The sequence below is a fragment of the Centroberyx affinis genome, unplaced genomic scaffold, assembly GCF_046629955.1.
Source record: "Centroberyx affinis isolate AG114_WGS23_722 - 3 ecotype Tasmania unplaced genomic scaffold, CSIRO-AGI_Caff_v1 ptg002475l_1, whole genome shotgun sequence".
Lineage (NCBI taxonomy): Eukaryota > Metazoa > Chordata > Actinopteri > Beryciformes > Berycidae > Centroberyx > Centroberyx affinis.
Genome location: NW_027280707.1, coordinates 173,969 through 201,957, shown reverse-complemented (window position 1 = coordinate 201,957; position 27,989 = coordinate 173,969). Strand labels below are relative to the sequence as shown.

The 27,989-nt window shown below is 42.2% G+C and overlaps 1 protein-coding gene across 1 annotated transcript; it reads left to right on the top strand.

Annotated features, from left to right (window-relative positions):
- The first annotated feature begins 85 nt into the window (after nt 1–85).
- LOC139656413 (5'-AMP-activated protein kinase subunit gamma-1-like) lies at nt 86–26,863 on the top strand. Its single transcript, XM_071533976.1, has 16 exons — nt 86–249; nt 1,868–1,939; nt 5,798–6,059; nt 14,958–15,184; nt 17,786–17,837; nt 18,782–18,888; nt 19,518–19,599; nt 20,313–20,371; nt 20,474–20,519; nt 20,626–20,680; nt 20,833–20,959; nt 21,239–21,404; nt 21,509–21,546; nt 21,688–21,834; nt 21,984–22,077; nt 25,199–26,863. The coding sequence occupies exons 1-16, from the start codon at nt 166–168 to the stop codon at nt 25,228–25,230; spliced, it is 1,650 nt and encodes a 549-aa protein (XP_071390077.1). The 5' UTR covers nt 86–165; the 3' UTR covers nt 25,231–26,863.
- Nucleotides 26,864–27,989: the final 1,126 nt, after the last annotated feature.

Sequence of the window (27,989 nt, the reverse complement as noted above, 5' to 3'; positions counted from 1 at the left end):
CGTGTCCCGTCCTGGCTCTGTCGGAGCCAAGCCTACTTCCTGGTGGATGGGGCAGCGCCTCAGTTGTCGTAGAGCCGAAGTGGAGGTGGGTGTCGCTGGTGTGGATTTAACGCCCCTGGGACAGCAGTTGCACGTTTTCGCTGTTTTGAAGACTAAAGGAAGAAAATGGGAAGTACGGTGATGGAGTCTAGCAAGGACGGCTCAAAGAAAATGCCGAAGAAAAGGAGAAGTCTGCGGATAAACATGCCCGTGAGTCGGTGAAGTAACGCTGCTTGGCTTGTTACCGTGATTGTTATAAAAGACCAACTCGGCGTGCGCCTTGTTATGGCCCACACGTGTTGTAGTTTTCGTGTAAACAGGCTTGTTGCAAGAGACGGGACAACTTTCAGGCATTAGCCATTTTTGTTACATCTTCTTCCCTAGTAGCAAAAAGCGACGTAGAGGAGCGTACGCGTGCGTGATTGACAGCTGTCACTGGATCAGGGTGATGTTTCAGTTCATCAGTCTATCATGTATAATCAATTACTGCAACCACGAGTCTAACTGCAAAAAAATACATTTCATATGTAGGTAAGGGCATGTTTACATATATGTTTCATTTTATACGAAGATTTGCCAAAAAACGTAGCTATTTGTACATGTAAATTACATTCCAAATATACTTTGGACACTGGAAATACATGATCTTCCTATGCTGTTGACAATAAGCAAGCATATCCAACATAAGTATTTCAAATTAGTGTCTCAAATACATACATACCGTAACACAAACACATTTTCAACCAATTTCTGTCTTGATTTGTATGGGATATGTGAGATAAAGCTCTTTCCATCTTTTGGATGTGAAAAGTGCTCAGTGAAAAGGAGCTTGTCTTTACTTCCTCACTGACAGATCGACTGTTACAGTCAACTACCCTGCTTTAACAACAGATTTGTTCATCTGAATGTCTGAAGAAAAGAAAAGTCAAAGAAACATTTGGGAGGAACCGACCAGCTCCAAACCACTGAGTCATGACTCATTATGGTCACTTTACTGGAGGCCTTAATTTGCTTAATTTAATTTCACTAGTCGGGCCTCCTTCACAATTCCCTCCATTCACTAATCTTGATGATCTGTGTCTGGAATAGGGTTTTTCTTTCCTTTTAAAGGCCAAAAATAGACTGGTGAACTGAACAATATTTGTCTAGGCTCTCATGCTTTATTCAAGCCTTTGGCTTTCAAGGCCAGAAGCATCCCTTGAACAGCGGTGAGCGCAGTTCAGTGACAATGGATTTATTTTGTCTTCTTAGCATAGATAACAACCATGCTACTAGAGCTCAGAGGCATGTTTTTTTTGGACAAACTCCATCAGATCCAGCTACAGCATGCTTTTCCAGTTTGGAGTAGTGCATGGACTGTTGTATCCATACAGCCATGCAAGAGATGTTAGTACAGGTCTGCATGGTCAACCAGTTTTGTCTGCGTAGTTGTACTGCCTTTACTCCAGGCTGCTAAGTTTTACTTTGTCTCATCATCCATCTACTTGAGTGGAATGTAAAACCCAATCCTTGGTATGAGGAAGGAGCATGTCAAGTGTTGCGTCTCTCTGCACAGGCTTCAGTGGTGGTCAAACATGTTTCTCCTCTTTTGGAGGTTACAAACTTTCACTTTTGCTCAAAGGAGTGAATTGTCCGTTTTGTTTGAACACTGGCTGAAGCACTTGGCTGGTGATTCAACATGCGATTGGCCAAGAACACGGCGTTCATCACATCCCCCTGTTACCTGTCATAACATGCCACTTTGTTTTTCTGCAGTATTTCCTGGAAGTTGAGCCATTATCTTTAGCAGTAGTGCATCCTTGACGCCAAGATCTCTTGTTATGTGCAGGACTTCAGTGCATTTACTTCCCCACAAGTGGATTCTGGGACCAGCAGCTCAACCAAAGATGCCACTCAGAAGGTATTTGAATGATGTCATGTATTTTTATCTTTTGTTTTTCCTGAGCTTGCCAATTGTTTGCTTTTTCAAGTTTGCTTTCACCAGCACATGATTTCTGATGTTGTCTATTTTTAGTTTTGAACACATTTTAACGTCGATTTGGGTGAGCAAAATATTACAATATTATTATTCTGCCTACCCTCACCGGCTTACAGTAACACTCCGCCCACCGTGTCCAGGCATCATGTACAGGAAATTGATCCGTCTAAAAGAGAGCGTCCCCTTCCTACTGTCTCCTCTAATTGAGTTCAATAGGAATAATCCTAGACTATAAATCAGCTGCTCATGTTGGCCAGAAAACATAAAAAGCTTTCAATTTGTCAGGTTTTTGGCTTAATAATGTAGGTGCGCTGTTTATAAGACACTTGCATTGTCATGTGTTTTTTAAAGAGCTGATTGATATCCGGACAGAACTCTCTTAGCTGGTTCACTTGCCTTGACATGCTCTTGCACAATGAGAGAGCGAGAGAGAGAGAGAGAGAGAGAGAGAGAGAGACAGAGTTGTTGGCAAACAGAGGAGATGGGTGTGTGCTCTCGCTCCCCCAGATTTGTCACAGGATTGGCTCAAAAGAAATGTGCGTATGGAGTATGGCCAGCCTTAAGCAAATACTGTCCTGAACCATTTGCTGAGGAGACTAGACAAAAACATCTTTCCCCTTTTGACTTGTTACACATTTAGAGATAAAGACTCTGCTGTCCTTTTTCGTAGCTCTTTTTCTTATAGAGCAGTTCTCTTTGCACTCCATATCATCATGCATCATTGCTCAGACTGGTTACTATACAGGCTTATATCCCCAAATGTTATCAAAACTTTTCCGCTGCATTTTACTGTTTTCTGTAAATACAACTTCTGTAGACTAGAGGTCCCTGTATATTATAATCCTTCAACTCTCCCAGAACTTTCACATGATTAAAGGATTTGGTGTTGGCACATCCAGGCAGGCACCAGGCAGTGGTGGGAGGAGGCTCACTCAGTCTCCACTTAGATTGGCTGGGAAAGAGGGGGGTTTCTCAGTATGTTTACATGATATTGACTCCGTGAAGGCAGCCTGGTAAACACAGTTCTAGTCATAACGAAAAATATTGTGTCACTGTTCTTTAACTAAGAGAAGTGCTGATTGTGTAATGGTGAGCTCGATGGTGCTGTTATTTACTTCTGTCCAGGGTGAGACCATTGAACATGCTAACATACTGTACAGCATGACATGATGCATAAGTCCATTGAACTCTTGGTTATAGAGAAATGGAGAAAGAGTAGACAAATAGTTGTGATAGAGCTGTACAATATTGACAAAAACAAAAAAATGCAGCATGAATTGGACAGAGTTTGTCCACACGTTTCCTTCTCAGCTCTTATCCAGTGTTAAAAAGTGTGTGGGGAGAGAAAATTAGATGCTCATGCTTAGGATTTAAGATTTTCTCCAAAATGGAACTTGACCAGAATACCTAGTTAAGAAAGTTGTCTCCAAGAATCTTACAGTTTACAAATTGTAGTAGTCAGTATTGTAGTTTTGATATTTTTCAGTTGATTGTGCAGCTCTACTTCATCTAGTCCCATTAACCACTAGGTCCTGAACGTCATTGCTTTGCCTCATTGGACTGTGCACTTGATACTCAGTACTTGGAGTGCGGCTGTTGTTTGCATGAAGTAAGTAATATGATGAGGCTGACTAAACATGGTTTCATATCTGAGAAAAGGAGAAGTGACTAAAATAGTAAGGTCCCAGAGAAAGTGCAATCAGTGGCTGTCTGTTTCACAATAAATCTCTTCTCCTCTTTCAGTATGGCCATTTGTTTTGGATCTTCTTATGTACAGTTTATTTCACAGCTTATCTCTTCAACCTCTCACAATCTCATATGACACAATGGGGTAATTCCGTGTCAAATCAACCAAATTTCAGAAACTTCGCCAGCTCGAACTTTTGATTTTGATATTTTTTCTCCTGGTGGAAGATATACATAAATGATGAAGAAAACTCAAATATTAAAGCTCACTGATCATTATTTACTGGGTTTTCCCCCAATTTTGTAGAGTGAGGGTCAAAACAATAATTTTCACCTATGATTTGGAGCAAGTTTAGGGGTCTAAAAGCGACACTGAGAAATGTAGCAGCTCCACTATTTTTATTTTACAGAGAGACTTGGAGGTAGACTACACGATTCTTGCAGTTTCAGTACTTGATTTTGTGATGTGTGCCTATGGCAGCAGCCGAATAATGAAAAAAAAAAAAACATCACAAGTGTTTTTTTAAGAGTTTAGATGTTATTCACTACAAATCTATCAAAGATACCACAATATCCTTTTACTTCCTGGTTTAAAATAAAATATCTTGGTGTCTATGCATTTGCAAGGACCTGGGTGGTTTATTCTCTTCTCTTAATTTTATTCTCTCTTACCTGTGAATATAGTTCCAGAATTAAGTAGTCAAATTTGACTGGTCAAAAACCAACTGTGTGACACATGGTAGGAAGCTAGTCTTTTGTGTCCATAAAGAAGAGGTTCTGAAGTAAAAATAATATAAAATTTGGAAATGTATATTTTTCCTTCATTAAAACAAAATTAGGGCAAATGTGACAAAAAACAAGCACAGATCCTGCGCAGACCCCATGGTGCGCCCTCTGGAGGCCATCTGACGAAACGCAGGATCCTGCAAACCGTCCATGAGTGAGTGACCTGACTTTGCCACTTTCTGCCCCCAGCCGTGAATGTCATGAGAGGAACAGTTCTTAATTCAATTTACTCTGTACAACAATGAATGTATTGGTTTGTCACACGTTGCAATGTAGTGTATTTCTGACCCTCAAAAACATATACTTTTTTGTCATATTTGCCCTATTTTTTTAATGAAGGAAAAAGATACATTTCCAATTTTTATATTATTTTTTACTTCAGAACCTCTTCTTTATGGACACAAAAGACTAGCTTCCTACCATGTGTCACACAGTTGGTTTTTGACATTTGAAAACATGTCAAATTTGACTACTTAATTCTGGAGCTATATTTACAGGTCATTATCTAAGAGAATAAACCACCCAGGGCCTTGCAAATGCATAGACACTGAGATATTTCTATTTTAAACCAGGAAGGAAAAGGATATTGAGGTATCTTTGATACTTTTGGAGTGATTGATATTTAAACTTTAAAAAAAATCACCCACTCATGTGTTTTTTCTGTTTTTCGGCTGCTGCCATAGGCACACATCACAAAATCAAGTGCTGAAACTGCAAGAATCGTGTAGTCTACCTCCAAGTCTCTCTGTAAAAGAAAAATAGTGGAGCTGCTACCTTTCTCAGTGTCGCTTTTAGACCCCTAAACTTGCTCCAAATCATAGGTGAAAATTATCGTTTTGACCCTCACTCTACAAAATTGGGGGAAACTCAGTAAATAATGGTCAGTGAGCTTTAATATTTGGGCTTTCTTCATCATTTATGTATATCTTCCACCAGGAGAAAAAATATCAAAATCAAAATTTCGAGCCGGCAGAGTTTCTGAAATTTGGTTGATTTGACACGGAATGACCCCATAGTGTCATATGAGATTGTGAGAGGTTGAAGAGATAAGCTGTGAAATAAACTGTACATAAGAAGATCCAAAACAAATGGCCATACTGAAAGAGGAGAAGAGATTTATTGTGAAATGACAGACAGCCACTGATTGCACTTTCTCTGGGACCTTACTATTTTAGTCACTTCTCCTTTTTTCCCTTATCAAAACCAAAAGTTTGAGCAGCTGAGCTCTTGACACGGAATCACCCTATGGCAAAACACTGTACATAAACCAGGGCAGGAAAATAAAACTGCCTGTTTCTTCTCTCTCAGGGAGAACGCCGCGTCCGTTCAGCCAGCCCAACCAAAGGAGTGTTTGTGAGGGGCTCTGCCAGTGCCAACCTACCCCCTTGTCCCATGTCTGCCCCAGCGCAAACTAAGACCAGCTCAGGTTCACCCAAAACCATCTTCCCCTACCCCTCCCACCAGAACTCCCCACCCAAGTCCCCCCGCCGCCTGAGCTTCAGTGGTATCTTCCGCTCCTCGTCCAACTCGGCACCTGCGAGCATCAAGCTCTTCTCCAGAACCAGGAAAGGTAAGTCCTGACTCTGCCGGCTAAACGCTAACATGACACTTAGTGCCAACTCATAGATTCAATAGATTGAATGTAGCTCTCAGAATATGAACACTCAACATGTTGATGATGGAAATTAGAAAGGTGGCTGATGTAAAGTCAAGGAGTGGAAGGATCACAACTGTATTTTAATAGTTTTACCAAAGAAAAGGAAGAAAATTGTAGAAAAGAAAGAAAACACAATGCATTGTGGAGAGAATGTGTAGAGAGTCGTGAATGTTTTTCTGTTTTGCCAAGGTTAGTCTATCTTGTCCTTCCGTTCTCTTTTGTTTGATGCTAAAACAAAAATCTTTAGGATGCATGTCTGCCTTAAGAAGTTGTCTGGCGATCAGAAGGACCAGAGATATGCTTACTTGCTTACTTACTTCCAATCCTACTAGATTAGTGTGACCTGACATCATAACCCAGATCGATATCAAAGTGTTTCCTTTTAGTATTGCTCCTGCAGAAAGTAACAAGTCTAAAGGAAGTAAGACACAATAGATGAGGCCGTGATATAAAGACAACTATCTCAAAGGTTTTTTTGGGTTTCCTGCTCTATGTATGAGCTGAAGCCACATACAGGAACCCGTGTTTGTCTGATTGAGTCCAGATTCTTGGCAGCTTGTGATAGAACTGATATGAAAACAAGCCATGCAGCATTTTCTCAGTAATGTTTTACTTGGGCATTATTGTGTTGATAGGGAAGTAAAATCCTGGCTTTGCTAATGCAAAAAAAAAAAAATCCACTGCTTTATTGTGTGATGCCCTACTAACATAGGTGTGAGCCTTGTCGTGTGTGGACAGATGTTCCTTCGTAATTACTGACCCTCTTATTAATGTCAGCAACTTCCTCTAGGAAAATAAAAAAGTGGCAAAGAAAAGTTTCTGTAGCTTACAATTTCTGGCTTTGAGTATTGCACTGCAAAGCCAGTTTGTCAGATTGAGTTACTTAGTTGGCATCTCAGAGGCAGGGAGTCCAGCCATAGCACGTTCTCCATAACACCATAAAAATCTCATTATCTCTCAGAAATTACGATAATAATGATAATACTGCTATGCACAACGGTGAGAAGAAATTAGATAGACTACGCACATCTAATGAAAAAAACAAGGTTTTAAAAACAAGGCTTTACGTTATGAAGAACAGAACAAACAGGCAGAATCTCAGCTCTCATGTCTGCGTGTGTTTGGGTGGCTGCTGATTATTATGTAACAAAAAAACAGGCTGTTTTTACATGGAAACAGTCTTGCTGGAAGCAGGATGAAACGGCAAAAAGATGAGTCATATTTCTTGGCTCACACATGCCCATTCTTCTCTGTTTCCTCGCAGAGGGTCAGTTTGGCAGCTGCTGGTGGAATAGCCCGGCTTGGGCCAGACCTCAAGAGTCGGCATGCTCGGTTTCCTCAGGAGATTGTTATTGATGGTAACCAAGCTAAAACACACCAAAACACATCGACTGCTGTGGCCGCCTCTTGCCAGCTGCTCAAGATTCCTAGCGTTTGACGTGTTTTGAGACCTAACTGGCGTCCTCTCTATCGGTTTACAGACTAATGGTGTGGTATTAAATGATCGTCGGCCAGTATAATAATAGGACTGAAGTATTCCTCAAAAAAATGTATCACAGTGTGACAGAGTAGGTACACCAGCTTTTCTTTTTCAGTATGAGTCAGTTGTTTTTGTAGACACCCTAGTTTCGCCACAAGGGGGTGCTGAAGGCCTGATGTTCTCCTGCTCTAGCTGTTCTGCCTCTGACACCAGTGTTGATTTATAGTACAGGTGTCATATGGCAAATACAGTGTAACAGGAACTTATTTTTCATATTACAAGCTGTCATTGTTTACAACCTCTACATTATTATTTTATAGTATTGACAGTAGAGGTATTGGATAATCGGCTGATATTTTCTGTATGTCATGTCATTCGTATGTCCTTCATTTGGTAACAGAGTTTGCTCTGATGCATTTATATCCATATTTGCTGTAAGTATGATCAGAATGTCTTCTCATTCTCAGCTATTCTAAATATGTGTGTTCCCATTGCCTGGACACTGTCAGTCTCTCACTGCTGGAGACAACTGTAGTGCTTTCATAGCCTTATCTGGAAGTGACCAGAGGGGCTCCTCATACTACCAGGCAGTCTCTCTTTTTCCTCTCTCTCTCTTTCTCCCTCCCTCCCTCTCCCTTTTCTCTGTTGCTACTGTAAGCTGTATGTTGCCAGTAAATAAAGGGACTGGGCAGTTTTGATTTACCAAATTCACAGAGAGCAAATCCTTACAAGGGAAAGATGTTTTTTTGAGTGGGGGCTGAGGGTGAGCTGCACAAAATACACCTAAATGTAAGTGTGTCACCAAATGATACTAGATTAGCAGTTTTATAATGTTTGAGAGCCCCACTGGTTAGTAAGTTAGCTTAAATGGAAACCTCATTGCGCCTTGAACAATACAAATTCCTGTAAATTAATTTTACTGGGATTTAATGAAGGAGCGAAAAGGTATCACAGTTAGTTTTACAGGGTGTTTGAGGTGACTGATCTAATAACAGATACCTCACCCCTAACTTTCATATTGGCCATTTGCCCTTTTGGCTGGAGTGGAGCAGTTGCATAACATGCTAATTGAGATCTGCAGTGGAGAGAGGCAGCAGATAGTGTGAACTGCAAACACTGAGTGGGCCATCTGTTAAGGAAAGGGTAGTGGTATTGAATGGAAGCTTTCTGATCAGCTGACAGAACATGGGATGTCCCCCTGCTGTCAGCTGATGGGGTCTGGCATCAGCAGTCTTAAAAGGTCAGACCCCCAAAGTTACAGACTACCGACTGTACACACACAGCAATGCTAGAGGCTCGCAGCTGAAAGCCACCACCTTTATGTCTATATTTGTAGTCAGAGTGTAACTACCAGTTCAGAGGGATTTATGGTCAAGGTTTGATTGTGTGACCCTGAATATACAGTATATTATACGGTGTGAAGACAGATGTGCCTGTGCTGATTTTACTCTGTGGGAAGGGGGAGGGCCGTGAAAGGGGGCGGGGAGATGCAGAGGCTGAGCCAATCGCTGGTGCATCCCTCACAGCCTGGCCTCCTTTTACAGGCTGCTGACACGCGTGCTATATTAAAGAGACACCACCCACAGCTGCACCTGACAATTTACAGCACTGACGCCACTGCTTCGAGAGCGACACTCTGAGAGGCGGGGAAGAGGCGCTCCGGTCCCGGTTGCTATTTGCATCACTTGTGAGAGGGACCTTTCTCAGAGGCTGTGTGGAATTTCATGCTCCTCTTGTCTGGATAAGAAAAGTTAGCCTGTATCTGTGATGTGCTGTCGTTATCATTTTCTGTTCCTTACTAGGATTTCTGGCTTCAAGAAGGACAGCATCTGAATGAACAGGAATGCACAACTTCATGGAATAGACAAAATTTATTCTTTTTCTCTTGAAGATTTACATGAAGTCAGAAGAAAGCCATTGACTACCTTCTTTGTCCATTGACTAAAGGGGACCAGTCTCCTCATCTATGGAATAGAGGACCATCTCTCTGCAAAAATACAAACCAGAAACCAAAGACTAATCACCGTCTAAATCTGTGGACTCACGTTGGCTAGGATATACCTTTCAACTTAGTTGCCGCACAGCTCGGGTTTCTTTACTTGCCTTGTTATTTAACCGTCTAACAAATGGAGTAACTCTCACTTGGGACTGTTTCGGGCCATTGCTGTGCCCCTGTTGTGACCCGGATGGTCATGGTCAAATTTGGTTTTGAACCCACAACCCACTGCGTTCTATGAAGAGGTTTGGCAGCCTGAGGAGGAGCAAGAAGCGCAAGGAGCAAGATGGGATAGGAGGGAGACATCAGTCCGAGTCTGGTAATGTCCTGCGCTCTTCACCTGAAGCATTACTATCTGTAAATTGTCCTGTAGCTCCTGCACAAAGTCCATGATCCAACCCCCAGTAACCCAGTGTCCTTTGATACAGATGTATTATGTTTCCAGTCATACGGCAGCTATAATATCTATTATGTACATCCAGTGAAGGCAGTTACATGCTACTACACTTTCTAATAATATCCCTGGTTGATAAAATGCATAGTAATTACATGGAGGGATTAGGCTGACTGACAGATAATCAGTAGATTCAGAATAATTGATTCTAGCCTTTGTGAATGCTGAACAAATATTTTTAAAATTGAGGTTTGTGTTGTAGAAACTGCATACACATCGATCAGCGACAGAAAGATCTCGTGAAAACGGAGCATCTATTTTTTAATTGGTATAATCTGTTGTCTGTATATTTATAGGTGCTGAGTGTTGTTGCTTATGGCCTCAGATGCCACTTGCTTGGTCTCTAGTTTCACAAATGCACGCAATGCATCCACATACAGGACTCGAGCCAAAGTGGAAAAGCTATGCGTGAGGAGCTGACGTGTGGCCAGAGGTAGAAAATTCATACAAGCAGATGCATCATAATCACTGCACATACAGAGTGCTGCTATAGGCTTTTTACTTGATTAAAATGACTCCACCAATTTAAAGTGATTACTAAAACGTCTACTACTTGAAGTATGAGAAATACTACAGAGGCTATTTGAAATGATTGATCGGAGTCTTGTTACATACTGCAGTGTTAGAATGAAATAGAGCAGCGAAAATGTTTTTACTCTAATTTTATTTGATTTTGGAGTACTGCTGTCATTATGATAAAGTAATTTATAGCCACGCTGCCTCATATAGTGTTAATCCAATGGCTTTATTTCCGTCCCACTTCACTGAGTCCCTTTGGAATAGCTGCTCTATTTTGAAAACGTCAAACTTTATTAAAGTTGACAGAAAGTATTTGAGCTTAACCAAGGATGGTCAGAACAGGGCTAATGGCAAATTTTTTGGGGCTTGTTCTTATGTGTCGGGGTCAGTCGTTCCTCGTTCAGTATTCCATCAGTTTTTCATGACAGGAGCTGATGAAGAGTGACAGAAAAGAGAGAGGTGGATGCAAAAGAAGAACGTGGGCCACCCTACAAACATACTGTATGTAGTTCCTGTACAGTGTTACGCCAGCTCAGAACGATAGATGATGAACCACTGCGGCACATTCTGCGTGGCCTTCAAGTGGCACTTTATCATGAACTTCACAGCTCCTGATTTAGACCCAGTCTGACCTCAGTGGAGATGGGAGGACAAAGGTCCTGTCATGATGATGTATATCCTGTCATATCCATATGTGGTTGCAGTGGCTCTGTTCATCTGCTCATCGTACATAAATACATGGTACGGTATATGATGTAGTGACACCTCAGCCTAACCATAAGTCCTGTGATCCTGAGCCCCTCCTCCGTGCCAGTTACAATAAAGTTTTCACAGTGCGTCACTTTTGACTCACAGCAGCACATAAATCCTTCTGTATTCTTTGGTAAACTGACGTCCACATGAGAAATCACAGCGGCGGTCAATTAGAGGAAGCTTGTGTGCCTCTCAGAAACACTTTGTATGTCGGTTTAAATTGCCACTTCTCATTTACATTTTTTTGTCATGGTGCAGTTTTCACACTGATGTGAGGTAGTGAACTTTCTATTAATGGAGCTGCTGGGAAGTCGCTTCCTTTTTACGGGAAGTCAGTATTATAATCTACCTAGAAAATTGGTTTGAAGCTCTGGTTGCTAATTGGGGTCACTGTATGTCATATTGCTCAGTGCTTCATAGCGACAAAACACAGCCAGACCAGTACACTACATATGCAAACATAGCTATTCACACACAGTGTCCCTTGGGGCCTGTGGTGGCCCCACTATTGCTCTGACGTCAACCAGCGGGGATCACGTTGCTGCCGGAGTCGTCTCAGCCCCACGTGGCTGACGACGGCATCGCCCCCGAGACTCTTCATCAGACTCCTCCTTGAGATGAACACTGCATTGTGTTACATTGCAATAGAGCGGTGGTTCTCAACCTGGGGGTCGGGACCCGCCCAGGAGGTCGCAAGATAATTTTGGAGGGTCGCAAGATGATTTATGGGATAGAAAAATAGTATATTTCTACTATACGAATGTATTATCATGTGTATTTTTTTCAGATTTTTCTCTAATTTCTACTTTTTGTTCTTGTGAAATACTAAATAGTTTTCAGCCTCTCAGCCTCCTCTGATAATTAATCAAATGAAACAACCTGAAAAGGGAAAATCATTCTTTGGTTGAACTTGTGACAGGGGTTGCAAGTAGACATTGCTTTGTCTTAAGGGGTCATGAGGAAAAAAGGTCGAGAACCACTGCAATAGAGCAACAGAGAGAGTCGCAGCACGTAATTCAATGCTGCTTTTTTACCGCTGGACCTCCATAGACAGAGAAGCATTCATTGCATCACTGCACCTTCTCTATTTACATCGGTATGATCAGATATCTTCACTTAATATTATATAGGGTACTGGGTGAGGACTTTTTATACACAAATAGTAACGGTCATTAATAAATCAAGCTAATACGACTCGGCATCCATTTCCTGTTTCCCCGGTGGTGTCCACTGTCCAGCCTGCCCCTGTTAACCAGCAGAGGAGGGGGCTCCCAGCCCCTCTGTTATCTGCTCCTGTGGAATGTGCCACAACAGCGGGGCTAAAATAAGAAGGCAAAGCGGCGGAAGCGGGGCAGGCCAAAGAGGGCTGGTACAAGCCAGCTAAATGTCAGGAGATAGTGGAGAGTGCACTTGTACGGGTTTGCTTCGCAGACAGGGCCTCGTTTATGAAAAATGCTCCTTTGACTTAATCCAAGATTTCATTTTAACTCTTATTTCAAAGAATATACGTGAATAACAGAGAAGAGGCAATGAAGATGATAGTGTCAAGAAGATATCTGTAGTTTTTCATATCACAGGAAATTAGGTAAAATCACTGTAACCTGCAGTTTTTACAACAAGATTAGTTAGGCCCAGTAGACTAGTCCACCTTGTAGAAGGGCAAATTGAGTCTCACTTGCAGCACAGCCAGTGAATTGTGTCCCAGTTGGCATATTTTGATCTAACCACAGTAAGGACAATTCTATAAATCCTGAGTCACTGAGGAGTTGAACTCTGCAACCTCTGAATGATGATCGTAAAAAGGCTTTATTTCACAGACTCCCTGAGAGAGTCATTATGTGTTCCTATATAAATGCTTAAAAATGATCAGTGTGTTCAAGTTTGTTTCATCACAGTATACAAGGGACCAATCTAAACAAGCGTGATAATTTACAGAAAACAATTCATGTACTTTTGCATGTCTCTGAATGAATGTGCGACATTTGCATGCTGTTGGCATTGCTTGGCGAGCTCACTCCTCCTGAAAAGACAGTCACACTGTAGTCACCAGTGTTGGATGTGTCAACAAGATAAAAGTGAAATGGAAGTCTCATGGTAGAGGCCATGAAATGCAAACCGTTTTGTCCGCATCACCCGTGCCACTCATAGCCTGGACTTAGAAATATAGTGGGGGGCGGAGCCGGGGCAGCGTGAGTGTCGCATGTCACCCTGCGCAAGACTGAGACGGCTGATGCTTGAGAGCATGTGAGGGCTGTCATGTGACTGACGCCCTCAACCTGACACTGCCAGAAGAGGAGCCTGCTTCACAGACAGCTGACCGCTAAACCGCAGCTCGCTGGTTTTTATGACGTTAATGTTGCCATTCATGTTCTTAGTTGTAATAGAATGGGCCTAGTTATCATGGAGGCATGGAACAGACAACAAACAACCAGCGTGATTCACTGTACTGCCCTCTCCAATAAATCATTGTTGGTCACTTTTCAGCCTGCTCATTTAGTTTAGTTGAGTTCTGGAGTGGGATCAAGGGATTTAAAACTAGTGAGGTGAACACAGTCAGCAAAACAGTAATGTATGAGTCAGTTCACCACAATGTGTTCACCAAGTAATGACAAAAGGCAGGTTATAATGGAGGGTTTTTAGCTCTTTTAGCTGAGTCACTCTGTCGGTCGCTCTGTCCCGAAACCTTTATTGCACATGTGCCATTGCAAGACTCCAGAGCCTGATAGCTGCATTACTTTGAGTTTAGCTCAGTCAGTAAAGCATAGGTTTGCCATACCAGCAATCTCTGGTTCTATGCCTGAGTGAGTCAATTTAGTTACCATCTTTTCATGCATGCTGGCCTCCTCCAAAACACATAGGCCTACACTCTTTTAAACAGTTGCAGCCTAATTCTCTAATGTGCGTGCCGGGGGTGGTGCTGTACAGAGAAGGCATGCCAATTTATAAAATGACCGCCCATTGTTGGGCATTCATCATCATGAAAATGAATACTTGTCAAAACAGAACTGAATAAACTGAATTGTCTTTCTTCTCTTCTCTCTCTGTTCTCTCTGCCCCCCCCCCCCCCCCCCCCCCTCTCTCTCTCTCTCTCTCTCTCTCTCTCTCACTGTCTCTCTCTCTCACTGTCTCTCTCACTCGCTAAAACTGAATAGGAGTTCCTTTCATAAGCACCCCGTCCCCCACCTGATCTGGATTTCCCCTCCAAACGTCCTGGCTGGCCTGGTCCTTCTCAAAGAGCCAAGCCAGTTGCAGCTTATCGCAAATTAACGTGCTTGTTTTCCATTCCGCTTACCTTGTGAGAAGTTTAAAAGTTTCTCGTTCCTCTGCACCATCCCCTTCTGTCAGCGACCTGACTGTGGCCGTATCTCTGGTATCTGTGTTTCTCAGTACCCGGGACTCGCTCAGGCCCCGCTGGATCAGATATGCATTCCTTCTCTGTTTCAGTAGCATGCGAAAGCCACGATAGCATCTACAGCAGTAGTCATGACTGCAGCGCCCGAGTCTAGCCAACCCAGCCTATCAAACGATGTCAGTCCATTCTGCATTTCAGTGTCACATTTAGAAACGAGAGATAACTTTTGCTATCTATTCACCTTCATCTGTCCACAGTCTCCGGACTGTCGTCTCCACCCACCACCCCAACCCAGGCGCCCAGCCAGCCTCTGTTCCCCCAAGAGGCCCAGCAGAGCGCCGCCGGCCCCGAGCGCCTGGACTCCTGCTCCCGCTCCCGCTCCCGCTCCTCACCTCCGGACACAGGACAGCGCCTCAGCCTCCCGTCTGCTAAACCCCCCATCCCTTCCTCGAGCCCTGTGCCATCCAACACTACCTCACAACAAGTGAGTCACACTGCAACAAAAAATAAGTTATCCAGCTTAAGAAGTCGCTTAAAGTTACAAGGAAATTGCATTTCAATGGTGTCTTGCTTCTGTAATTTGCCGTGTTTCCAGCTGAGGCAGCCGTTTTCCAAAAAGTAAAAGTAATGACATTTGATTTGCATTTATTGTTAAATATTTGTACATTATGATATGGAAAAGTAGCCAACAAGGTGAAAGTCATTTTTCATTTTGTTGTGACTTTAATCTGATATTGAGTCTTAAAAAAACTGAAAGTGTAAGATAATTTCCCTTGTTATCTAATGCAAAACAACTTAGTTAAAGGATTTTTTATCCAGGTGTCATTTTCATGATGCTAGTGGAGTGACCTGCCTTATTCTGCATTGTTTCAAAATAGTGACACCTGCTTTCAGCAAATTCCTGAAACAAGTGAAACTACATTGCAAACAAATGTATTTATCGGTGGAATGTTCCACTCGTTTAAAGAAAAACAAGACTGCATAGAGACTAAATGCCTTGTTAAGATTTTGCAGCGTAGATGCTGTATCTTCTAACCTACTAATGCATATTTCTTGAAAATACAGATAATATGGATCATGGGACCCTGAAATTGCTAATTATATTTCCTTTGTGGCTATATATTAGTGGCCTGACGCAGCTTCTGTCCATGTGTAAGTCATGCGCTACCTTCCTCAAAGTCATAAGGGTTTTCCATGAAAATTACCGACCAAATACGCTCTTGGGCAATAGCGAACAGAAGCTCAGATGATGGTAATCCATTCGATTCAAGCTCTGATGCTTTCACATGGTGTGTGTCAACAAGACTGTGTTTACACTATCTGCTCTGAGCATCAGTGTCAGAACAAAAGGTGTAAATATTGTTTCTGGAGTGAAGCAATATCTCAAACAGCATTAGGCGTCGGAATAGAGGGGGCTGCCCAATTGACTGATGCAGCGATAACAGCCGAGAACTGGTTTAGGTTTTTGAAGCGAGGCTTTTCATTAGGGATTTTGTTCAGAATTCACCATAATTCACTTACATTCTCGGGTCAGGATGTGATACCAGTATGTCTGATGCTCGGTGAGGAATTGCTTCATGATGCGCTGTACCATTATGATGAATGATTGTCTCAAGATCTGTCTCAGCCTGTCTGCTCTGAGCGATTGTGGATTCTAGCCAGTGAGGGTAAATCAATATTTCATCACCAGCCTTGTATATCGTTGATGCTAACACCCAAGGCCTCATGATTGTGGTTGGGTAAGAATCCTGAGTCAATGCCTCACTTTTTCTCTCTCTCTTCCTCTCTCTCTCTCTCTCTCTCTCTGTGTTCGTTTGTTGTGTCCCACTCCACACAAAATAATCTTCTGAGGTAGTCGTTTTTGTTTTTGCCAAGTCCAATTTAAAAAAAAAAAAAACGATTAATTTAATGGCCCTCCTCTCTGGGGTTTATGTGTGTCTGCTTCGTTGGTGTTGCGCTGCGATACCAGCAGCAGGATGCATTCCCACTGTGATGCAGCAGGGCTAGATTTATGAAAGTGCAGAAGTAGTTTTGGCTAGAGAAGCGCTGTGTCACCGTTATAGGGCGAGTCGGGGGACTGTTTGGCATCCCGGAGGAGACGTACCAGAGCTTTTTCATACTGCTGCAGTGGGTTGCTATGCATACTTGCAAATTAGAGACCAGGAAAAAATCATTCATCAACAAAAAGGCTTTGAGTATGCATACTACCTCAGTATGACACAGCATATCTCATATTGGAAGCTTTGTCTATGCCATGAGGCAGATGTAAATAACATCATTTGCATGCCATTTTCTGGTGAGGTCTAAAGAGTTGTTTTTGTATAACTTGTGCATTAGTTTATCACAAATTGGCATATTGCGTGTTGTTTTCCATTTTGTAAGGTTGAATTAGCATTGAGGATGTGACTAGGCATCCTTAGCTTGATGCTGCTAGGCAACATGAGGGATTTCCTAATATGGTGAAACACCGTGGTTGCTCTGCATGGAGGGGTGTGTCCACAGAGCGTGATCGTGCCTGCATTCTCTCCCCCCTCCAAATAATGTGAATGACTTCCCCCGTGGTGAGCAGCACACGGAATTGTTTGGGAGATGCATGTAACAATGAATTTAGCTGTCTCGTGTTGTTTTTAAAGCGGGTGTAATGTGCTATACGGAGTCGCGCGCGCCCGTGTAGTAGTGGTTACTTTGACCAGTCTGTAGGCATTGGTTCCCCCTTACTGCAGCAAATGGATTAGGACTGTTCCACTTTGAGTTTTAAGGGGTGTGCTTAGTCTAATAATAATGTACCAATAAAGTTACAGCGCGAGGCGCAATGCTTTTGCCATGTATTTGTGTTGCATACAGCGGACCGAGGAGAAGACAGTTTAATTAATCAGCTAATGCCGGTGGCACACGACGTTGTTTCATTCCTCGGGGGTTCCGCGCACTACACGCAGTCTGAATATAGATTATTGGGGCCGGTGGGGAAAGTCGCTTCACCCTGCCTCACTTTAAATTTACAGCAAAGTTTGTCGTGCGCGCCCGTGTCGCGAGGATTTGCTGCCCTCTTCACCACAAACTTCTGCCTTTTTTTTCTTCCTCCTAGGTCTACGGTTTATTCGAAGGCATGCTGGAGAAACTTGAACTAGATGATGATGGTAAGTGTCCCACTGCTGTGTTTCTCGACCCGGTGTTGTGTTTTCACTCCCCTCCACGCATACAGTCCACGCTGTGTAATGTAAAGATGACTCCATCATACCAGGATAGCATGTGGCAGTTGTCTTGCGGCATTGCCAACTTAAAATACATATTTAGACGAGGCTAAAAGTATCCGGCTCATTAGATCTATTTTAAAGAACCCAATCACAATGCGCCGTATGCAGCGCACGTCTGCACAATCCTATGGATGGATCGGGCGATCCATCCGCTCTGCAAGCCTTGGGTCAGAAATTGAGGGATTCCCTCTACAGGGTGGTGACTTCATCGCTTCATTATCATAACATAGTTTTTTCAAATGTCTCAGCCCTCAGTATTTTTTTTAAATTTCTCATGAGCGAATTAATCTTCATGGATGATGATAGCTGTCAAGTCTGTGCAATGCTGCAGAAGCTACTTTGCATTTAATTGAGACATTCAACAGGCAATCCACTTAAATTGCATCACTGTGATTAAAGCTTTTGAACATTTTGTTTTAGCAACATGTTGGATGAAATGACAGTCTTCTTCACATGGGATGATTTGTGTTTTTGCTGGATCTGATAGGCATTGCTACATTTCCCCACTTCTGTAGATTGTGATTTAATGATGAAACGTGACATTTTTCAGCTCTTGGATTTGTTGATGTCAGTTCTAATTCAAGCTGCTACGCTGCCTTGGTGTCCATATGTGTTGTTTTCTGTGCTTCTTCTCCATCCTGGTGCTCTGTGGACCAGCCCAGAGCTTTAATTGTCAGTCAGATTGAGCGGAGCAGTAAGTGGTCCTAAGTGGTCCAGACCTGTAATGGTTATTTAGGCTGAGTATCCGCTGTTTCTGAGCTCTCAGTGTTAGTTGCCTGTGAGATCTCTCCTTCCTCTAAATGTATTTTTCCTGCTGTTCCTTATAGCTGCTGAACCAGAGAGTGATATTTACATGCGCTTTATGAAATCCCACAAGTGCTACGACATTGTCCCCACCAGCTCCAAGCTGGTTGTGTTCGACACGGCACTCCAAGTAAGCACTGATCCTCTCCACACCACACACACTGATAACACACACACATGCACACAGTGTAGTGTGAGTTCACCAAGTCAGAGACACAACAATTAGCCACAGAGGCAAGCTGCTGAAGAATTTGTATTAAGAACAAACAGTTTTGCCTGCAGCACACTCCTACGATGCTGAAGCGTCCACTTAGCCTGGAGAGCCGAAAGAGAAATGCAAGCTGAGTTAATGTTCCATAAGGGGAAGCAGAAGCATTTTTGCCTGGGGCAGTTTCTATGAGAGGGTTGTGAAATTGTCATAAAGCTGTTAAACAATAATCCTGGGGAAGTCGAAGCTCTTTGATGTGTAGAATTTCAACCACTGAATCCACTGAAGCCAAGGTTTAAACACCCTTATCTGAACGAAATGGGAATGTTCAAACCAGAGCAAATCCATTAGGAGTTTAGATTTTTACTTTTTAACACGTCACACAATTTTACTTCATGTCTTTGCCAGCTTATGAGAATGTGGTGGAAAATTCAACAAATGATTAGTGGATTTCTCACTTTTTCTTGTTTGATGAAAAAAATGTTACATAGTATTGTAAAGAGAATAGTAAGAGGTGTTTTGCTTTTTAATTTCCAACTGTTCTTTCTCAGGTTAAGAAAGCATTCTTTGCCTTGGTGGCCAACGGCGTGCGTGCAGCTCCACTATGGGACACGGAGAAGCAGAGCTTTGTGGGTAAGCATCATGACACCCAGGAAAATTAAATAAATGCCTGCATGCCTTAATGAATGACTGAAATCATCATCATGCCTATGGTATGTAGAATCAGGAATGATAATTGTCAGTGGTTTCCTTCTCTGAAAGAAGCTTGGACGTGTTGAGAAACAGCCAGGTGTAAGAATAGGTGTATTAATGCCCCTGGTCATGGCTAGTGGAGCATGATGCTATATCGAGCAGAAGTCGTTTAGAGCTGTCAGAGACCATTAAGCACAGCAATGACTCTTCTGTATTGACCACTGTTTAGATAGCTTAAAGATAATATTGCAAAGCAGGAAAAAAAAATCAATCAGACGCAGCGTCCAATTATGTAACCTCTGGGTTTGCAAAGTATAAAAGTGTCTATAACCCCAACCACCAGTGAATTGGCTGAGTCATGATGCTTTATACTGCATAGAGTTTATTGCAAGTCAGCCTTTGATGAATAATGAATGCCCAGGCGGCATTAGGATGAAGCTGTACTTAGACATGAGCGCATCCAGTAATGTGTTGTATTGAACCACACCCTTGTTAATGTGTAAGCTCTGTCTCATCTACCCAATGCACAATACCTGCAGGTACAGGGTTGTGTGTTGTTTATGGACTTCAAGAACTGGACATAGGGCAAAAGCAATATGCTGTTCTCAGATCAATGCGTTTACTTTGTGTTTCGATGCTTGTTTGCATTCCAGGAATGCTGACAATCACAGATTTCATCATCATACTACACAGATACTACAAGTCACCAATGGTAGGTCTGCCTGGGTGATGATGTTTGCATGATATTTGCTTGTCCCATGGAAGATTTCTCTGTTTTCTTTACACCGATACTGTATCTCTTATTGTGTTTCAGGTGCAAATATATGAATTAGAGGAACATAAGCTTGAGACGTGGAGAGGTTAGCATCATGTTTATAATGTTATGTTCTTATAGCATGCATTAAGTATTTATTTGATGAACAGAATATAATCCATTATAATCACCCTTTATTCTTTGCTACACAGAGGTTTACCTGCAAGCGACATTTAAGCCTCTAGTGAACATATCGCCTGATGCAAGGTACATTGTTTGACCATAAATAATTAATGAGCCTTTCTGTTTTGATAGTTACAATACAGTTGTGTGTGTGTGTGTGTGTGTGTGCGTGTGAGCAGATTTCGTTGTGCTTCCTGTAGCTTGTTGTCATTTTAACCACATTGTTGTGTTTGCAGCCTATTCGATGCAGTGTACACCCTCATCAAAAACAAAATTCACCGGCTGCCTGTCATCGACCCTGTAACGGGGAATGCACTTTACATTCTGACACACAAGAGGATCCTCAAGTTCCTCCAGCTCTTTGTGAGTCCAAGACAATCACTGTCGGTTTGTTGGTGAATGACTGTTTCAGTTGCATATCCTTTGATGCTGTGATAGATGACTAATGCAATACCTTCTGCTCTGAAACTTCAAAGTCCTTGTCATCTCCTGCCCCACTTTCACTTGTCTGCTGCCCCCTAGTGATCAGCCGTAAAATGAATCTTTCACTCTCTATTAATTCATTAACTGGGTTGAAAGTGATTGCACTGAACATGTGCCTCCCACCTTCTGTGTGTGTGTGTGTGTGTGTGTGTTTCCCAGGTGTGTGAAATGCCAAAGCCAGCTTTCATGAAGCAGACCCTTGGGGAGCTGGGCATTGGTACGTACCATGACATTGCTTTCATCCACCCCGACACGCCCATCATTAAAGCCCTCAACATCTTCGTGGAGAGAAGGGTGTCTGCCTTGCCTGTGGTGGATGAGTCAGGTACGATCACAAACTCCTCATCACAGACTGTTGAAGATGCATGTGTGGTACAGTAATACTGAATGCACTTATTTCCTGGTGTCCTCTGTATTCTCTTCTTGCAGGCAAAGTTGTGGATATTTACTCCAAGTTTGACGTCATAGTAAGTTGGAATTATCTACATTATCTTTTTGTTTATAAACAGACAAAAGACCTAATTTCGGGCTAAACTGTTCTGTGATATATATTTTTTTGACTTGCATTAGACAACAGCAATGCCGTGTGTGTGTGTGTGTGTGTGTAGAACTTGGCTGCTGAGAAGACATACAACAACCTGGACATCACCGTGACTCAGGCTCTGAAGCATCGCTCCCAGTACTTTGAAGGCGTCATGAAGTGCCATAAGCTGGAAACACTGGAGACCATAGTGGACCGGATCGTTAAAGCTGAAGTGAGAATTTAAATGCATCAAGACCCAGACACACACACACACACACACACACACACACACACATATATATATACTCACTCCGCACATAAAAATAGCCACTCGACTGATGTAAATGTGTGTGTTGGGGTATTTGCTTGTGTGTCAATCAGGTCCATCGGTTGGTAGTGGTGGACGAGCGCTCCAGCATTGAGGGCATCATCTCCCTGTCAGACATCCTCCAGGCCCTGGTGCTCAGCCCAGCAGGTATAGATGCTCAGCATCGTTAGCCCCAACTCCCCTTCTCTCCTGGACCCCGAGCTCCCTCCCCACCCTGTAACTCTGTCCCAGGTAGGAAGCACACTCACTGTGCCCCCTGGCTGGCTGTCACCCATAGGAGGCATGGTGCCAGACTGCCTGTTTGCCCTGCTGGATGCCAGTGTTGCGGCAGTGTGGTGTGTGTCAGGATGAAGAAGCTATCATCCTCTGTCAGGATAAAGGCTTCATTAACATAAACCAACACTATGTCTGCTCTATCGCCATCACTCTGATAAAGTACATGTCTGGTAGTTATTTTACATCATCGTGTTAATAGAGATTAGCAAATTGGTATACTGTGTTCCTATTTGATTAGGTCAAAGATGGATACAATGAGGGAAATTCAATTCCGCAGCAGCAACATGCACTTGAGAAACAATAACAACATAACAAAAGACTATAATGAATCAAAATAAAAATACAGTATTTTTAGATTGAATTGCCAATCTGTGTCTTCTCCCCATTACATCAGTCAAGAAAGGTATTCCACAAATCTGTATCCACATATTGACATACTGTATACTGCAAGTCAACATCTTGATTTCCCTTATCCAGTTAATATGTTGACACACTGCGCATACTGACATGTTACACATGACACACTGATATAGTATTATACATGAACATGATTTATCAGCCACCACCTTAAGTGTATTGACAGTTGCCTTCACATGTAGGCCAAAGAGTTAAGGGAAGCATTTTTAAACATCCTTCTAGTTGGTTAAGAGCGCTTTCACACCAAGCATGTTTGGAGCGTTTTATTGAAACTCTGATGCATTTATTCCTTTTAGTTCGGTTTGTTTGAACATGTGAGAACAATGATGTTCGGACTTGGGTGCACGCCAAATAACTGCACAGAGACGCATGAAGACGCAGATCTCTGTCCTCTCCCTGTGAGCTGCGGTGCAGTGTGTTAGGAGTGAGAATGTGATCTGAACCAAAGGGTTTGTGGCTATAAGGAGCCGGATGTTGTCATCTGATTGCCAGCAGATACTAGTGCTTAGGAAGCCTCACATAACAAAATGAACCGAGGGCAAACTTGCAGTCAAGATCAGGAGGAATTCTTTGGTTCCTTTTGAATGAAGCAACAGCTATTTCTTCATCAGTTCTTAACTGGTATGAACACCAGAGAAGGTAAATTATAGCAGAGTGCAGACAATTCCATCATGCTCAGCCAAAGTTACAGTGACTGGAGTTGGATTTGTTTTGACTCCTCCCCACCACAAAATCTGTCAACCTTGTGGGATTTATGACTTAATTTAACTTTTGTTTGTTTGCTTAACGAACCAACTGCAACAAAGTAAACTTTTTCCATTATGGTTCGGGCCAAAGAAAACCAAATGTAGGTGTGATTGAACCATAAGCCTTATATATTCTGATGGCAGTGGGGACAGAGGAACGCCTGGAACGCTCCTTGGCATGCCGTGCTGCTACGAGCCGGTTAGGATTAGTTATGACTGGCTTGTAAAAATTGCAATTACATTTTGCCAGTAGCAACCTGTATTATGTTTGCAGCGATGTGAAGGTGTTGAAAAGGTGATTGTGTTGTTGTGCTTGTTAAGCGAATGACAGACGCCTGCTCAGTTTCACTGTCAGAAATTGCTGTGTGCAGTGCTTAATTTGTAAATGATGAGGTCCCAGGTATTCAGCCTAAAAATACAGATCGCCCAGCCCTACCTAACAGCCTAAACATTACTAAATGACCGACTATATGACCTTAGAGCCACGACTACTGGGGACCTATAACAATATTTGATTATTGCATAGGCTACATAATGCTCATTTTTACAAACCTGCCCTTCAAGTAGTGGACTAAAGATATAATTGTACTGTGCACAACAAAAAAATGCCCACATAGGCTGCTATGAGACATCCTAATCATAGACATAAAGGAAACTGCAATGGCTTCAACCATTTACCAGAGAAATTCTGGTTAGAGTAGTTACGCATCAATATTCAATACAAATACTTTCATAGGATAGCGATTTTGAATGTAGGAAACAATGTCAGCGAATAATGCAATAAAACGTGTCGTGGTGCAGCTAGAAGGCGGCCTAAATGCGACACTCAGCTGGGCCGCGCTGGTTTTGAAATGCCCACAGTGATGTGGCTTACTGCCCTTCACGTCAACCAATTCTCATGTTATTACCAATTATCTCTGGACACTCAACATAACATGCGCAATTGCCCGCATATTTAACTGTGGGACTTACAGGTCCGCACTCCAAAAAAATTCTGTTTCGCAGTCATCTATGAATTTCGATTGTCCCAGCAGAGACCTATAATAGATTACAGAATATACTAACACGTTTACAAACAAAAAAAAATCATGCTTACCTTGTCTTATTTTCCAAAATAGTCCACACAGCGGACATATGGACAGCAAATTCAACTTTTAGCTGACGCTGTCTGAAGTTTACCATAACACACTCTGCAGAGCAGCTCACTCATGTGTGAAGTGATTACTATGCGCTTGTTGTTACTTTCTAATAGGGTAATCACCTGTCTTCATATGGAAATGAGACAGTTAGGTTTTTGGAAGGGAGGGGAAAGGAAAGGAGAGTCAACTATTATGAGTATTACATGGCAGACAAAAAAAAACAAAACTTTCATGCCACCAGGTGCTGGGTCCACGCAAATAGGTACTGGAATGCAGGTAGTCCAAAACCGCGAGGTGCCGGATCCAAATTAAGCACTGGCTGTGTGCCTGGGCCATAACTCCTTCAGATGAGCAAAGTGATGTGAAAGAAACATGACACACACGCATACCTCTCCATCTTAACAAGTCCTTTAGTCTATTATTGAGTCTTAAAATCATAATTTTCATTAAAAATGTGAAAAAATCTGCCAGTGGGTTGAGATGATTTCACTTGTTTCAAGAATTTTGTAGAATCAAGTTCCACTTTCTTGATAGTAGTGCAGTGATTTTGAGTTATCTCACCTCACTGGCGGAATTGTTCTCTTGGTTTACGAAAAATACGATTTGAAGGCTCCATATGAGACTCGAAATGGACGTTTTGTCCTCGTTGTTTCCTAATTTGCTCTCGTTCCCCCCCCCCCCCCCCCCCAGATGCCTGTAGAGAGGAGAACCTGGCAGAGTGAGAGGATGGAGCGCCACCTGAAGCGGAGACGTGGTGGGAGTAACTGAGGTTGAAGGCTGAGGTAGGGAGCGCGAGGCTGAGCAGAGCCGGTCTGAGGGTCCCGGAGTCGCCTGCAACTCATGCACTATAGAGGCTTGGAAACCAAAGAGCTAGACTGCTTAGTGGAAGTGGAGCTCCTGCACTAGAGGATCAGCTGTCTGAATAGAACTGTTTTTCGTTTGAACACTGATCAGATGCGCACACATGTATACACACACACACACACACACACACACACACACACACACACACACACACACACACACACACACACAGATGCATTGGGGTCCTCTGCCCCGGAGAGATGGGAATGTTGAGACGGGTTCTAATGAATTAGGGCTTCAGTGTTTTGGGTTGTGTAGTTTTTATCATGCTGCTCTGTTGTTTAGCAGTTGTTTTAGCCAAGTCACATTTTGTAGTGTGACACCTACCAAGGCGAACATTCTACGCAGAATGGCCACCTATCATCACCTCAAGGAAAACAGACTCTTTCTTAATATTTGGTGTAGAAAGGTGAACATTCACAGATGCAAACTTTTTGTTTTTTTTGGTAGCAAAACTACACATCACACGCAATGTCGCCATTTTATGACTGTTGCTGTTAAAAATGCCAATATGGAGGATTTGATTCCCAATCTTTTTTTGTGCCTTTTGCTTGCCCTGGCCACACCACTGAACAAGGTACAGTATTTGCCTCCTTTGACTTTTTGTTGTGCGACAAAAATGAGTGCATTTATTTAGAATTTTTCAAATTGCAGAAATGTGAATGTATAAAATTTAAATGGTTGACAAAGTTCACCTTCTACTTTGAGTTAGTTTTAAATTGCCCTTTCTTCAGTTGTATTTTCTGTCATAAAAATTTTGACCTCTCAGAAGTTTCAATAATTTTTGTTCCATTTTTAATACATTTAATTCTGACAAAGAAATCCCAAATAAATGCATCTTGAAATCATTTTTGGTACAATAACATGCAAATGTCAAGGCGAATACTTACTAAACAGCTGTACAGTACAGTAATAAGGTCTCTATCAGCCAAGAACTACGAGGAGTGAGTTACTTTTCACTCGTTTTACATTGTTAGTGATTCAGAGTCACACGCAGGGGATGCAATTTTTGTAATGGTATGACAAGACCGAAAAGAAAAATGTCATTTTTAGATGTGTAAAAGCGTTTTCCATTTATTTTCAGTGGTGTCCTATTTGGTTTTTTTCCCCTGCGTTTATGTATGTGAGCAACACACGTCAGATATCTGATACTCCGTTCACAAACATGCAAAACAACATGGCATCTCAGCCGGAGTCGTATGCTGTAGCTTGACAGGACTCATCTCCATCTTTCACTGTAAATAGGATCGTTTTTGGGAAACGTGCCAGAGAAAGCTTTATTTTTATGAATGTTTCAGAAGATCATGTTTAAAGAGACTGCAGTTTTAATATTATTTTTGTAAATATATTGTGGCAATATGTTCAATTCAAAGAAACTTTGTATCTGATCAACATGTACTGTAAATGTGCAAGCATGAGAAATTACACTTCAGCAGTTATGAATGTTCTTTGTTTAACTTTTTTCTATTTTTCTGGCTGCAGAAAAATAAATGGACACTGAATGTACTTTAAAGATGTGTTCTAGCTCATTTTTTACTCCATAACCTGGAATAATGCAACGTTTCATTATTATTTTTCATTATGTATAATTAAGTGGGTTCACTTGGAGTCGTTTGGTGTTAGGGCTCGCACAAATTCACCAAACTAGCCTCCTCTGGCTCACCCTGCACTCTGACTCCTCTTAAGAAACATATACATTTACATGTCAAGGAAAAAAATACTATAATTACACAGTGTGTAATGGGGCAAATCCGTGCTCTACATTACTAAATTCCGAACATTTGGTGAACCAGATTTAGACATCAATTTTTGGCAGGCACCCTATTGGCTAATGAAGTCTTTTACCTTGCTTTTTATAGCTTTGAACCTTTTTTATGTTTCTCTATGGTTTTAATACTTGATCACTGACACCATTTGTAGCTGGCGGTTATTTGCCATGTCTGCTCTCCAGCTGATAACCGCATTATGTGGGGTTGAGATGTTTATGTCTTATGCATTGCTTTTTCGACTTCTTCAAAATTCACTTCCATAGCAAATTGGAGTTGATTTCATAGCAGAGAAATTGATTGGGTTTTTTTTTTACATTTCTGAGAGAACTAATGCTTCTCCGGGCCGCAGACAGCCGAGCAACCATCATCAAAGCTCTGAGCTGCTGAACTCTCAGCCCTCCAGCGCTGTTTCTCCATGGCACGCTGCCCTGAGGATATTTTAGACCAGGAATGGGCAACCATGTGCCACAGAGTATCAAGAGTCTGCAGGTTTTCAGCTCAACCACAGACTACAGCAGCTGATTTCACTGAATACTTCCTCCTCTCTGGTTGAAAGTGGGCTGTTCAGTGAAATCAGCTGCTGCAGTCTTTGGTTGAAATGAAAACCGGCACACGGTCTCTCCCCTCCACATGGTTTCCTATTCCTGCTTATTGCTGAAACATTGTGCAGCAGCCACAAGGTGACACTATAGTACACAGTTCAGGCAGCACTAACCAAAATGAGTTTCTACAGCAGACAGACATCTCATCATAGTCTAATAAATCAGGGGCTGTTTCTCATTGAATATTTAGGTTGCAGTAAGAAATGAATGATTTTTCTTCCAGTGCTTTTTTTTTTCTTTCTTAAA